Source organism: Telmatherina bonti, assembly GCF_933228915.1.
Source record: "Telmatherina bonti genome assembly, chromosome: 22".
NCBI classification, from domain to species: Eukaryota; Metazoa; Chordata; class Actinopteri; order Atheriniformes; family Telmatherinidae; genus Telmatherina; species Telmatherina bonti.
Window position 1 is genome coordinate 11,904,316 of NC_136631.1, and position 15,644 is coordinate 11,919,959.

At 38.8% G+C, this 15,644-nt stretch overlaps 2 protein-coding genes across 2 annotated transcripts; one reads left to right on the top strand and one right to left on the bottom strand.

The window, feature by feature from the left end:
• Nucleotides 1-1,971: 1,971 nt before the first annotated feature.
• On the top strand, nucleotides 1,972-6,265 carry LOC306772133 (gap junction beta-7 protein-like; the record flags this gene model as incomplete). Its single annotated transcript, XM_079261546.1, has 3 exons — nucleotides 1,972-2,145; nucleotides 5,538-5,839; nucleotides 5,923-6,265. The coding sequence occupies exons 1-3, from the start codon at nucleotides 1,975-1,977 to the stop codon at nucleotides 6,263-6,265; spliced, it is 816 nt and encodes a 271-aa protein (XP_079117672.1). The 5' UTR covers nucleotides 1,972-1,974.
• Nucleotides 6,266-9,500: 3,235 nt separating this feature from the next.
• On the bottom strand, nucleotides 9,501-12,220 carry marcksl1a (MARCKS-like 1a). Its single transcript, XM_079261781.1, has 2 exons — nucleotides 11,926-12,220; nucleotides 9,501-10,901 (listed from the first exon to the last, which is right to left on the bottom strand). Exons 1-2 carry the CDS (start codon nucleotides 12,010-12,012, stop codon nucleotides 10,353-10,355), a joined length of 636 nt encoding a protein of 211 aa, XP_079117907.1. The 5' UTR covers nucleotides 12,013-12,220; the 3' UTR covers nucleotides 9,501-10,352.
• Nucleotides 12,221-15,644: the final 3,424 nt, after the last annotated feature.

Sequence of the window (15,644 nt, forward strand, 5' to 3'; positions counted from 1 at the left end):
CGTCCTGGTAACAAAACCTCAGCAATCACGCATGTGGCAGGAGGATTATGGTTGAAGTTATATTTACACTGGACTACACGGCGGTTTCATTCATGAACCTTACTTTCCACAGCATTCACTCAGCAGCAGAGAGGCCCACAGCAGCAGCATGTATTTTAGCTTTTAATATGCAGCACCGTGTCAAATAAAGACTGCATGCAGGCATACACAGGAGTTATATATAAAACTGGTATATTATTAAGTACAGTGTGTGCATGAATGACAGTCAGCTTTAATAAATGTATGTATTGTATAATGTCATAGATACGATAATCCCATGAATTGTAATTAAGACTGCTGAGTTTGTGCAAAACCATTAAAAAGTACATTTCAGAATAGATTACCCTGGAAATCTATTAGGACATTAAAATTAGATACTTCTAAATATGTAAATATATAAGTGTCTTTGCAGACAACATGGTAGAAATGCACATCAGTTGGGTGGCATGTAGCATTTTTGACAAGTTAAAACTTAAGTGTAGGAAAAAGAAAAGGTAAAAATGTTTCATTAAAAACATTTTACATTGTCATTGCATTTATCAGGTGATGAGGCAGTAAGCTGTTGATAGATGGAGGGTGTCTCTTGCATGTGGTGCATCATGTTATGAGTTACATATTCATAGCTAAGTTTCACAAAAACAAACAACTCACCGAATTTGAGGTGATGGACAGCAACGGTTTGCCCTTTTTGGTAGGATTCATGCAAACAGATTACCATCTGTCCCAACATCATTGACTTTGTAATTACACAAATCTGCACACTCTAATGACTCTTGTTTGTGTAATATCTATACATGCTAACTACATCATTTTCAACATGCTAATTGTGAATTCATATTATTCATAAAAAGCATTAAATATGTCCAAAACAAAACAACAGTCACTTGACTGTCTGAGGATTATACTTATATACACTATTTATATTCCCTTCATTCCAGTTTGAATCCTAATAATAGGCTACAGTGTTTGCGTTAGCATGTTAGCAATTATATTAGCAGTTAGCTCCTGGCTGTAACAGATGACGGTGGTTTTAACCATTAAAGTGTAAAGTTTTTGTACAATAATTTTTGAGTACCAGATATGTGTTTGTTTTGGTTTAGTGGAAGAAAATCGTGCTTGAAACTTGAAACATAATCAAGATTAAATTACATAAATCTGAACATCACTAGAAAATGGCCACCTTATTGGACAGCTGTATGTGAAGTTGATGTGACTCGTCAGTTTGCTTAAATATTATTATGTATTTACTCTTGCTCTGCTCATTGTATGCACAGACCTTGAATTCTTATTCTAGATACTATCCGTTAAAACTGTACAGTCAGCCAATAAAATCGAACATCTAATTTTTAATCCTCCTGAAAATATGAAACCTTGTTGTCCACTGCAGGGGGAATCACACAAATCCAGCAGCTATCATTAAGTTTACCAAAGGTATCTCACAGATAAAGAACACAATAACAGCAGTATCCTCTACATTGTCATTTTCACTATCGTTAAAAATGAAAAATTCTTTTGTTTATCCAGCAGCTCCTGCTGCAAGAAGCATTCATTTTCCTCCTTGAAGATAACATTTTTAATCCGGTACCCTCTGTGTATCTGAGACATGCTGGATCAGGTTGAGGGACTTGATATTAGCAAGCCTGGATAATAAAATGAAACCATAAAAAGATAGACACGTAGTTTATGTTTCTAAATGTGATGTCTCTTTCGGGATTCTGACTAGTTGTTGTGAATGTTACATGCGAGCCCACCCATCATCAACGATAAAACTGTTCAAAGTCTGACTGATCATTACCTCATGCAAGTCTAATTTTGGACTTGAACGCTTTCAGAGTGCAAACTTTTTTTAAAATATAAATTCCAAACATAAATGGGTCTCTCTTTCTTTTCTTTCTTAGAGAAAACTTGTCTGACTTCTAGGCCACAGCAGCAGGGATGAACTGGTCTGGATTGGAGAGTCTGTTGAGTGGGGTCAATAAATACTCCACTGCATTTGGAAGAATCTGGCTTTCAATGGTGTTTGTGTTCCGTGTGATGGTGTTCGTTGTGGCAGCGCAGAGGGTGTGGGGAGATGAGAGCAAAGACTTTGTGTGTAATACCAGACAGGTAAGATTCACGTAAACCCAGTTTCACATGGCATTCAATCATTCAGTGTGGAGGAGGAAGGCGTTTTAGAAGAAATAACCTCAACAGCTCTACAGGTTATCTGATCAAATCTGTCATTCTCTGTGTGTTTAGCTGTTTCTAACCCTTGGCCAGATTGGCAGCTCACTTGTTTTTATGAACGTATCAAACTGATTTTACAAAATGTAATTATAAGTTCAGCTGTTTGAAACTGTGAAAACAACAATGCACAAGTTAATGGCAGAGGAATAGATAAAGATTGTATGCACATTGTCATGATAGCAGTCAGCAACCAATGCAATGAGTTAAAGATGCCCTCTGTAATTGAAATCTGTTACACAAGTCATTTGTTTGGTGAGAAATTTACCAGCCTAATGGTTTTAATGGAAAAGATTACAAGACTCTGCTGATTCTGTGTCACCAACTGTGAAACAAAGACTAAAATTAAAATCACTCGCCGGTTTGTGTGGTTCTTTTAGATTCACCACAGTCTTCCTCCAGCTAATGACAACTTATTCCCCAAAAACTGCAAATAATTCATACCCTACCTCTATTTTAACTAGAAAACATGATTGAAAAGTTAATAAAGGTTTTGTTAAATATAACTTAAACCAAGAATTGAGACTATAAACCCAATAATGATGTTTATTATGGTCACAAATCAAATGACAAATAGAGCTTATTTTCCTCACTGTCTTCTCTAAAAGCAGACTTCTTCTTTTGTTCATGTGAGAGTCGCCTCCTGCTGGCCATTTGACAGATTGCAAATTTTAATGAGAAAACTGAGGCAATAATGGAACAAAACGCTTCCGTTGTCTCACCAACTTGTTTAATTTTTGCCTAAAAGCCAACTAGATAAAGAATTATTGACAGATTTATTTAGTTTTATTTCATTCCTCTAACAGCATCTGTGGGTTCAGACCACCATTGTGCCAAAACCATCTTTAGCTTTTCGATGTATTATGTCTACTACACACTAAAAAAATAAAAGTTGATTGAACTTTAAAAAGTAAGGCTATCAGCTGCAAAGCTTTTTTGAGTATACTCAACTAAGGGCTTTAGTGTTGCATGAACTTAAATTAATGAGGTAAATGAAAGTAGAAGATTGCATTCAATAAACTTAAGATGGTTAATCAGGCTATTTGTGTCTTTGAGCTGAAACAAGCTGTGTTCACAAGTTGACCCAACTTAACTGTGTGATTCAGTGTGAACAGTAGTTTTGTGTTTACTCAAAAAAGCTTTGCAGCTGGTTGCTATGCTTTTTTAAGTTTGCTCAACTACTTGTTCTTTAGTAAAGAAGCCTGTAATTATTAATTCTAATACCCTATGTCATGTCATTAATTGAGAGAAATAGAAGAGTCAACATTAAATGTTCCACTTCAAGTGGTAACATGAACATAACAGACATGCAATGCATTTTACAGTATTATTCAAAACAAACACAATATTGTAAAATTGAATTAAGAAATACTTAAGTTGTTAAATAATATAATTTTACATAAATCATATGTCCGTAATTATAAAAATAAATTACTAAAAATCCAAATACTACAAAAACAAAAACAAAGTTGTCAACCCTTCAAAAGCTAAAAAAAAAAAAAAACAACCCAAAATGGTCAATGAAATGACTCAAAACTGCAAAATTGTTAAAGAAACTTGACCTTAACAAAAGAGAATATATGATAGATAATATATGTTCAAAAAATTAACTACAAGGACAATTTAACTTAGGCGTGTCCTTTAGTCAAGTCTTTAAACTTACAATAATAATAATGATAATAATAATAATAATAATAATAATAATAATAATAATAATAATAATAATTAACAGAAGGGTAGAAGCGTTTGACTGCCATGTTATCTTTTCAGAGGTATATACTGAGAGGGGCTGAAACTGAGAAACCTAGTTCATTCAGGAGATGGTTCCAATTGTTCCAAAACACCAGAATCACATGCACATAAAGTGGACAAATTTAAGAAATATTGCAGACTTTACCACAACAGTCAATTTGGTGGCAGTAGCAGTGGATCTTACCAGAAATGTCTTCAGAAACCCTTCAGAACTTTTCTTCAGGAATAAAGATGTTTAAGATTTGCAGACTTCATGTGTTGCATGTAAGTTGTCTAAAAGAAATAAATAAAATATTATTGTTATGGCAAAATAAAAATCCTGATTTTTACAGACTATTTCATAATTTAACGCCATCAAAAGCTGAAAATTATTTATTTTACAAAGAAAAACATGTAGAAGAAACAGTGCAATTTTAGACATTCAGTGCTCCATTAAGACAGATTGAACTAAGTAGTTCTGAAAAATGTGGTGTCAATGTCCCCCTCCGTCTCTGTTTCAGAACAATTCAGTCTTTAAAAAAACTTCATTTCAGACTTCAAACTATACAAAACTTACTTGTCTTATTACCTGCTCATCAAAGCAGTCTAAAAGAACATTGAGGTCCTTCTAAAGCTTTCATGATCTGTAAAACTGGATGAGTTGTGCAGAGTGTACATCCAGTGATGACATGAAGATCTTCATCCTTTCCGTTCCAAAGACCCCTGCACATAACTTAGAAGATATTAATGCTTGTGAACATGGCAACATAAATGTGAAGAAAAATTGTGCAATAGACTGATGTTGTTGATCTACAAAAAGTTTCAAGTTAAACATTGGAAGTCACTAGCAATCCCAACAACTAACCTGTTCTTTGAAAACAAAGAAAAAAAAACCCAGCCCAGGTTCATCTTTTCATGATGCCAGCAACAAGGGGTTCTTCATTCGGACTGGACTGTTGGATTAGTGAGGGAAATGTCCCAATCCAACCAGTTAGAGGTGTAATGGCAACTTCATTGTTTCTTACATTTCTCACAGATTTTTTCCCCACAATATGACAAAACCTGATCTACAACAGCATAAAATCTGAATTTGTAGTTAAAACAATCCGATTTGAACCCATAAAAATGTACAACACAAGTTTATGGTGTCAACTGTCTTCTGATAATAATCTAATGTGAAGAACTGCGCATGTGCATCGTGTGGTAGCGGCTTGGTAGCTGTGATGTCACCCCGTGGTTTGGATCTTTAATAAATATGACAATATATTATTTTATAAATATTTAAACTAAATTCGCTAAATAAAAAGTAAAATAATATTAAAAACAAAGAAAGCATGTCTGTACATGTCTGTTAGATTAAAATAAAGTATGTGGAAAAAAATGTGGCATTCATTTTGTAATAATTCATGCATCAGAGGGTTAAATCTCAGACCCAGGGTCTCATTCTGACAGTAAAGTGGTACTTTTTTTGTATTAATCATTAAATGACAATTGTAAAACCTGTAAAGCAGCAACTTATAAAATTACTTTGACTTTGTTTTCAGCCTGGCTGTACCAACGTCTGCTATGACCACATCTTCCCCATCTCCCACATCCGCCTGTGGGCACTGCAGCTGATCTTTGTCACCTGCCCGTCTTTAATGGTCATTGCTCATGTTAAATACCGTGAGGGCAAGGACAAGAAGTACATGGAGCTGCACAAAGGCTCTCATCTGTACGCACACCCTGGCAAGAAGAGAGGTGGCCTGTGGTGGACTTATGTGGTTAGTTTGGTTTTCAAAGCAGGATTCGACACATCGTTTCTCTACATTCTATATCGGCTCTATCATGGATACGATCTGCCCAAGTAAATGCTCTTAACTTACTATCTCTTATACAAAAAAAAGTGTCTTTGTTGTAGAAATAATCACATCTTCTCTTTTCTATTAGGTTGTCCAAGTGTTCGCTGGAACCATGCCCAAACTCTGTTGACTGCTTCATAAGTCGTCCAACAGAAAAGAAGATCTTCATGTTGTTCATGGTGGTATCCAGTGCCATCTGCATCTTCATGTGCATCCTAGAGATGATTTATCTCATTGGCAAACGCATGGTTAGACTATTTGTAACTCGACATGAAAATGAGAGGCTTGTGTTTGCTGATCAGCATGAGCTCACTGTTATCGCCCCTCCCAGGTCCCAGTATTTGAGGGCTGATCAAAACCTGGCACAAAGCAAAATGAGCTTAAACAACAGGGAGAAAACTAACAAAGGGTGTACAACTACGCACCTGTAGGACCTACTGAACTCTGGGTTTGTGATGATTGGTGTTCAACAGGAACAAGGTAGAGTTACCTTTGAAACCAATGAAAGAGTTGCTTTTCTCTGCTGTTATCCTGTGATCCAGCCGAACATGAAAAATTCATGTTTTCACTTTGGAGGGACCGGCACCATCAGCTGCTAATGAGGACTGGTAGCGGTTGGATATTACATTTCTACTGAGACCTACTGATGCAAAGATTCACATCTTGCTGGCTTTTGAAGCTTGAATGACATGTTTGGAGCATTTCTGATTATAAATGTTTGATTAAGTGTTGTAAATACCGTTTTATTGATATCTTTGGCCATTAACTGTCAGTGTGAGAAAATTATTAATTATTGCTACCAGTGCCAAGCGGATTCTTACTTCTACTTACGTGATCAATCTGAAGCAGGGGATGAGATGAAGCAATTGCAGACATTAAGTATTTAGTTACCCAACACTGATTTTGTCATTATAGGGAGTCTAAATCTACATATTTGTGCTTTTTTTCAGGTCAGCCATATCCATGTTTGGCTAGATATTGCTTTGTTTAATAATGCCTCAATTATCAGAACCGAAGCATGATGGGGTTTTTTTCTGTCTCTCCTTCGATAATATTTTGCTTTTAAAAATGTGTTCCTTGTTTTTATGTTTGACCTTTCAAAATTAGCCAAATGTATATATACAAAGTTATTTAAAAGCAGTTTTGTATTTATGTGATGTCACACTTGCATTTTCTATTAAATTCTTGTCTACATTAGGCTTATCAGTTTACAAGTATTGTGAAGTGAAAGATATATAATGTCCAGCAGTTTTAAAACCTTTTTTATTCATGCAATACATATGGTTTTTACTTTTCTTCTTTTTTTTTAATTTAATTTAATTTTTATTTTTACCATATATAATGTTGTCTTAACCCCTGGTTGTTTTAAAATAAGAGGGAATATTTTCCTCTATTTTTCCTTTTAATAGAGGTAGTATAAGTTGGTTTGATTTTTCCCATACAACAGGACTATATAGTTTAACAAATCAAGTTAGAGAAACCCCAAAGTGGTAACTCATTTTGTAGTCATTTAGTCATTACTAATAACCGTAATGTTATAGTTTTGTGTGTTTGGCTTTTATTAAGCAAAAAAAAAAAAAAAAAAAAGACAAAAACAAAACTATATTTTTAGAAAAGTTTGTCGACGAGGATGGGATTCGAACCCACGCGTGCAGAGCACAATGGATTAGCAGTCCATCGCCTTAACCACTCGGCCACCTCGTCATATGACGTATGCTGTGACGTAACAATAATAATTTCCTTATCTCGTCGTCTATCGCGATTCTTTACAATTGTGCAAGCCTGTCATTATCCATAGAGGTGGGACGTTTGAAACTGACAACTGAGGCGTGTTTTCTTTCAAATGAGACGGACTTGGTCGAAACGCTGCATTGAAGCCCCATGAAAACTCTGCCGTCACATGACCGATGCTAAAAGACTCTTCGTACGCTCCAACGAAACGCCGGAAATGACGTAACTGATTCAAAGCGTTGGCGGTACTGGTGCCGCGTCGGCGGTGTTTCCTCCTGCTCGCCGCTTTACAGGCCAAGAGAGGATTACGATGAAGACAAACTTTAAGGAAACTTCCACCACAGCGTTAAGATGAAGAGAGAAAACTTTAAGGAAACTTCCACCTTGTGTCACCACAAAGGAAGGAGGATAATAATATGAAAAGATTAAATAGTATTAGATTATTACTTAGTATAATTGTTAATGTAGTATTGTATTTAGTATGATATGGTATTGCTAAATATCTCTCTCTGACATTGGCTAGGATAACTGACAAAAGAAAATTAGTTAATATTAAAATATAAAATTTCATGATGTTGATGGTGTTGCTGACTAATGAGGAAGTGTAATATATCATTCAGAAATCAGGAAAAAGTATTTGAACAAAATTTAAGATCGTTCTAAGAAATCCCTCTAATTCACTTCTCCCAAACCATCCTATTGCCCAGTGAACTAATTTTGACATACCCGTCTATCATCTTATTTCACAGCACACACTATCTAAATCACAGGTGTCAAACTCCAGTCCTCAAGGGCTGGTATCCTGCAGGTTTTTGTTGTCTCCAAGCTTCAACACACCTGATCAAAATTCACCAATAAGTTGGCAAGAAGCTGCTGGATCCATTTGATTTGAATCAGCTGTGTTGGTGGAGAGAAACAACAAAAACCTGCAGGATACCGGATACTGGAGTTTGACACCCCTGATCTAAATCATGTTAGAAAATCCAATGAATAACAGAACACCACATTGAACCATGATTTACACACTGGGAAGACAGAATGTTACACCACTTATTGAGATGATGACCCCTCAGACTGAAGAAAGCTGCAAGACTGACTGAACTGTTTGTGTTGGAAGTTAAATAAAGTTGGAGAAATTATTAGAAGATCTGCGCCTGTAATAACTACAGCTGACAGATGTCACTGGTATGGTCTATTTGATAAGGCTTTGAAGCTTTGACTCTTTTTCAGTGCAATTAAACAGAAGCCTTATAAGCTTCACAAGGCTCCATTGACCCACTTTTAATTATTCAAATACTGACTAACGATTAACAAAAAGATTTTTTTTTTTTTTTTTTTTTTTGGAAGCAGCATTCAACACCAGGGACTGCAATCACGTGCAGTACATAGGTTTGTCCTCGAGAGGGAGCCAGATGTCAAATTTTCATCTTGCAGCTGGCACGTCGCTCTGGTATCTGCTGACTAAACATAATGTGCTGGTATCACTAGCAATAAGTTTAAACAATGTAAATGTAGCACCTGTTGTAAATGCTCTCAGCTACATTATACTGCTCTCAAAAGATCTGTCATATGTACAGATACTGTGGTAATAAATATTCAACACAATAATGGTGTTACTCAAATAAGATTTATATGTGGGCACTTTGGCTTATGATTTAACTCATTTCGTTTATTTAAGCACAAATGAATTTGAAATGGAGTGCATTAGCAAAACTTTTCACATTACATTTGCTCTAATTACCTAGCAGATTAATCTCCGCTTTCAAATAAATCCCATGTAATCTATTTAGAATGATGTTTAATCTTATGATACACGTGTTAATTTATCATAGTTCTGAAATAAATTTCTTCTGGCAATGTGTATAGAGTCTTGTGATATAAACCGTACAGTTTAGTCAATGTGTTGATAGTGTGAATGACAAGGCAGAACACAGGTGGAGGGGATCGAACATTTATTTACCCTTATTAAAAGTTACAATAAAACCATTAACATCTTCAAACGATAGCAAAATAAAGAGAACCAAAAATATTGGCCAAAACATATTTACAGAGACAGTTTGCAGATAAAAAGCTCACATTTTGTACACAACCCTAACCCCTGCATCATAAACTCTGAAATGTGAACACTGCAATACTCAAGAAGCTTGAATGTGGTTTTAGCCAGAAAAAGAATCAAAAGTCACGAACAAAGACATAGCTCGTTTCCCACCTCCCCTCCTCAATTTTCACTTTTCTATACATGACAAAATACTTGAAATTTGGGGGTAAAACATAGGAATGTAGAATCTAAAAATTAATAAGATCATTTGAAAGATTTATGTGTCCTTATAACAGTCATTTCGAGTGAAGGAGATGGTCTACACCGTTCCGCCACGGTGACAATGTTTAGATCCCAAAAAAGATGAGAAAGAAATTAGATGTTATAGGGCTGCCACGCTCTTTAAAAAAGGATGCTTCTCCATGAATTTGGAAAATAAGTCAGTATTCCTGATTCGCTCCACATCCAATGCATTACCTTCGCCACACGCCAGTCCCTGTGTGTACCATGAGGGGGAGGGGGCGGCACAAGCCAACGCTTTCATCATGAGAGGGCCCGGTGAGATTCCGTCTGTCGATAAACTAATAAAAGGCAGTGAACTGGTGGTTGAATCAGCAAACGTGATATATCCTTTTGTCGTCTTCTTTTGTAGTTTTGTTTATAACTTTGAGAACGTGGCACGAGTCTCTCATATATATTTATATATTTTAATCTTGGAAAATCAGTTCAGGTGCCGTTGTGTGGTGCAGTCACTCTGCCTTGGCCTCGCCCTCAGAGGCCGCAGGTGTTGTGCCCTCAGCAGGGGCGGTGGTGGCCTCGGCAGGGGCAGCCTCTGTCGCTGGGGCCTCCTCTGCTGCCTTGGTCTCTCCTTCTGGTGCGGGGGCGGCATCAGCAGCAGCAGCAGCAGCAGCAGCCTCGCCCTCTTTGGCCTCTGCGGCCGGCGTCTCCTCTTTGGTTTCCTTGGCTGTGTGGCCGTTCTCCTCTGGCTTGTCCTCAGTTGTGGGGGAGGTGGCATCCTCTTTGCCCTCCTCGCTGCCCTTCTTGCTCTTCTTCAGCGAAATGCCCTTGAACTTAAAGGAGTTCTTCAGGGAGAACTTCTTCTTCTTCTTGCCATCCTTGGCGGCCTCGCCCTCTGCCTTAGATGCTTCGCCCTCGGCAGCTGGAGCAGGCTCGATGGCATCACCGGTGCTGGCCTCGCCTTCCTTGGCTGGTTCAGCAGCTCCATTTCCATCTGCAGCAGCCACTTCCCCATCGGGCTTGGCTGAAACGTCGCCATTGGTTTTGACATGGCCATTTTCCTGTTTTAAATAAAGGTGGTTGGAGAGAACGGTGCTTGTTAGTGATGCATTAGAAATAAGTTACTCTGAGTATACTTTGAGAGGGTGCCTGCCTGACTGTCCTATTCAACAGCTGTCTGCAAAACCCCTGAGTGGACACAGAGGGCAGTCGTGCTTTATCAAAACATCAACAGCCAGCAAGTTGGGGAACAAAGGAATCCCCGTGAAACCTTCTGGTCTTTGCGCTCATCTAGTGAGCAGTCTGGCCAGTCCACATCAGCCACTCACAAAACCCAATTTTAAACCAATCTTCACTAAGTTAACCCACCCCTGATGAGGAATGAAAAGTGGATCGTGAAGTTAGTTAACACGCCCAAATAGGCACCAAATATTGTTGAATTCTCCGGACTTTTAATTGTCAAACTGAATCAGAAATATTTTCACATTTACAAATTGTTTTATTTAACGAATAAACCCACGGGTGGAAATCCCGCTTTAACGTCTACAGGTTAAGAGGAAATGGGGTCTGAGCTGGCGCCTCTTTGCGCTTTGTTTGCAACTCCGCAAAATGCGCCTCCAGCAGAGCACATTTGCATCCTTTGCACCGCTCGCCTCACATCCTTTGTTCGACGCAAAAGCGACACTCTCCCGTTCACACCGCCAAGTCATGACAGAAAACACGGTCCAAACCCACAGTTCGACCCGAATCTGCCTCCTTTGCAGACAATTTGTGGGTAAATTTCTCCTTTGGGACCCGCAGACGGAATTAACAAAGGCACGTCTGGTGCGCGCTAATCGGGGACGCGCGTCGCTACTCGACGGCTGCTCTGCTGCATGTCTCCTAAATTTTTGCCCAATTTTCAATTAATTTTTCCTGTTTTTTTCCACTAACCCTGTTGCTAACTGAGATCTGCAGCCGCTCTGGGAGATGGGTGACGCGGGAGCGGCGGAGCTGAGCCCCACCGTGTCACCCATGCTGCCAGTGGGCGTTGGGTGCCATGTGGCTCCCCGCTGATGCTCGGCACATCAGGCCTTCCTCACTCACCTGGCCATTGGCTTTGGCAGCAGCAGGGTCTGCGGCAGCAGCTTTCCCCTCAACAGCTACTCCATCCTTGGTCAACTTGGCTCCCATTGTCTTTGTTTCTTTCCTTTAGATGTTCTGAACAAAAATAAAATCGAAAAAGAAAAACCTTGGGTTTGGGAGGTTTAAAAATCCAGCCCTGGGATGGGTGAGGTTTTGCCCCCAAAGAGTTAAAAAAAAAAAAGTCCGAATGGATCTCCTTCTCCCTTACAAGGTTTGGACACAAGAAGACCCCCCTCTCTGTGTGAGTGAACCCCACCGCAGCTGAGCTCAAATTAAAGGATATCAGGGAGTGACTGAGTTTTTCAACTGAGCCTCAAATCGAGCAGAGTCTCCTCCTCTGGGCGGGGCAGAAGCCCCGTGTCCAATCTGCAGCGGAGGGATGGGTCTCCTTCTCCACGCAATGGTCTGCCAGTCAGATGTGCAAGATTTTTTACATTGTTTAACATAAATATTTTAAGTTTTTTTTCATAAAGTTACACAACACCTCAGATGCTTCTATAGCTGCACTTCTTAACTGTATCAGGTGTTAAAGGAATGGAGAACGGATCAAAAAGCACTTAAATGTTGGCGTGTATTCAGTGAAGCCTATCTTAACTTACTTTCCATCACATTGCAAGCTGACAAATTGATATTTAAACATTTATAATGGTTAATAACTCCATTTTGGTGTCGCTAAAACTCTAATAGCACAAGTTTAGCTTGTTTAGAGTTCAGGTTTTAATTCGGATCATCACTTTTAAACTTCAGAGGCTCTTAAAATCTTGAAGTTTGTTTTCCGGTAGAGGAGTTTTTATTGCTTCTTCTGCATTTTCAGTGACTGGACGGGCTTTCAGAGAGTAAACTGGTTACTTAAGAAACAGTGGGCGAGTTTGCGATGGCACTGGGGCTGCTTTGTCACCAGCATAGACAGAGAGATGGTGAATCAGCTTGTCAGACAGTAATGAGCTTCCTTTGGCCCAAAATCACAACAATGACTTTGCTTTTTTTCCCCCTTCTTTCCGAAAGCCCAAAGCTAATGGGTCCCTCTTGTGATCCAGCGAGGTCAGGGGTCATGTGCTTTAAGCTGAATTATGAGAAACAGTCTAAGAAGCGTAGATATTTTAAACAGTGTGTGCAAACTTCTATTTTTAATAGTAACTTATTATAATCATGACACCCTTAACCAAATAATCTTCCCTCCCTGTCAGTAAGACCCCCGTTACCCCAAAGATAAACCCACATCAACAACACACATCTGCTTTCTCGTCATCCTTGCAAAACTTCTCTCTTCTAAGGCATCCCTTTGTAGATCAATCTGACCCATATTTCTATCATTAATGTCATTGTTTCCACCAATCTGATGGGACACACAACATCTCCCACCACACAGACACACACTCACACAAACATGTCACAGCCGTGGTATGTGAAGCATGCATACGCCACCCAGAGAATGATCTCCAGCCATTCAGTGGGCTGAACCTCCCAGAATGGAATACACCCCGAGGGGTTTAAGATCTGAACCCCCCCCACCCAACTACCACCCCTCCATACATTCTCCTAAACTGAGTCAAGACAGAGAAGCATGTAACATGTTTTAAAAGCCACCAATCTCCCCATCTACAGTATGCATGGCTCAAGCAAAGCTTGGAATTCCTCGTCGCTTTCTGATGTGGTACACCCAAGTCGGCTCCTGGCCTCTGATGAGGTCGACACATTAAGGTTGTCCAATTTCAAAGGAGTGCTCCTGGTTTGATCAAAGTGAGGCATCTCAGTCCCTGCTGTTCAGAGACCTCAGCCTGGGGAGGGCTGTTTCAATCTTGAAGCTTTAGTTGACCATCAACTAACATTCAGTTGATATGTAATTTTTTCTGTTAGTTTTCTATAGTTATTACATATTTCAGCACCTTTGAAAGACTTGTGCTGAAAGTGCTTGGCTTACTCCCTTTAGAGGCATAAAAGCCATTGAAACATCACCTGTAGCTTTGTGAGTCGCCACACCGTTTGTCTTTTAGCTTTGAGCCAAAAGTGATCATATTTGGGAGATTAGATGGAAAGTGATACTAAAAATGACTGTATGAAAATAATTATAGAGTTATTTTAAACTTAACCAGCAGCACTCTAGGAAGAACTAAACTGTAGACTCAAGACATGTCCACATGGAGACAGGTTTTGGTGTCTGAGCTAAACAATGAAATGTGAACAAATCTGAAAATGCCTCTTTCAGCCCCATCTTTAAAAACCTATTTATATATCTTTCCTGAACCAACGATGTCTTATCCACAACTCTGCTTTAATCAGCACCAACAGCTACAGCAGTTAGTGGCTTTCAGTGGTGTGTTTACACTGCAGAGGCAACTGAGCATGACATGGATTTTACAATGATGTCTGCAAAAAGTTCAAAATCCATACAAACGTCTCTTTTCCCTTCACTGTCTGTTTTCATTGCAATACTTGGATACTCCATGTTATGTTCCCTGTTTTTAGTGTATTTTTGTAGCAAAGTTACAGTTCCACTTATAGGTGTGACATATACATACATGTACAAATACATGTATCTGTTGTGTTGCTTATTATACTTATACTATACTTTATTATGCTCCATATTTGTTATGTTCCTTTTAGATTTCTTTGTATGTGTGTTTTCCTTTGCTTATGTTAAAAGGGTGTGCACAGCCTCGGAAGTGTGTAAGGCTTCCTTTAAATGCATTTTTGTATTAGCAAGTGACAAATAAACAACTTGAAACTTGATATATCAGTGTTGTCAACAGTGTGCACACACACTCACACACATTTCTTGGAATCCTTTTGTGAGTGTGACAAACTATTTTTAAAGTAAAATGGTTCTGCCTCCATGTTGATATTGCCTTAATCAGCTGAAAAAAAGAAAAAAAAATTCAGCTATCAGTGGAAAGTCCTTTCCACTAAGGGGTCAGATCTGACCGTAAAGGGTGGAGATCCATTGATTGGTCGAGATACTGTAATTGTTACTCAACATGTGGTAAAAATGAGCTGGCACAGCATCATGTTTAATTATACTGTGGATTTGTTATGTTTAAAGCCACGAGGCAAAAAGAAAAAACACAAATTGCTGGATGTTAACAATCCTCCTTCTTTTCGTGTTGTGTTTTTCTTCTATACTATAACTTAAGGAAAATGTTGCACCATTAAGTCATCACACTGTAATGAAGGTGATGGATCTACTACCTCTCCCTACCAGGTAAGGGTACCATTAGATGTGGAAAGGCAACAGATATCAGTGTTTATGGTACCAATACACAAAATTCCAAACCAGATCCCTTGGTGGAAACCAGATTAAGCGTGCATTCACATCAGTATAGTCCGCTAGACGCGGTCCGATTGGGGACTCGACTCAGTTGTAGGGGGGTGTATTCATGCAAACCGAGATCTTGTTCACGCTGCTCTTTGGTCAAACAAGCCAAACCTTTACAATAATATATTCCTATACCCACCAAAGGTGGCGCTGCACTAGTATTCAGCAATAGAGGACAAAACCCGCGTGAAGAAGAAAACTGTGTTGCAAGCTAAACATGCAGCACAAAAACATCGCTACTTTCAACAGTGGACGCAGTATGAATTTACCCACAATGCAATGCTATATCAAATGCAGGAAGTGACTTCTTTTGTAGTCTGCTTCCTGTATTTGGTCCGCTTGAAACAGACCGAGCGCTGCGTTTGTA

What these genes read in the sequence shown, in the direction of transcription:
- marcksl1a (XM_079261781.1), bottom strand. Translation starts at nt 12,012, where the DNA reads ATGGGAGCCAAGTTGACCAAGGATGGAGTAGCTGTTGAGGGGAAAGCT. An exon ending in CTGCCAAAGCCAATGGCCAG is followed by an intron (nt 10,902 to 11,925) that starts GTGAGTGAGGAA and finishes TATTTAAAACAG; the next exon opens with GAAAATGGCCATGTCAAAAC.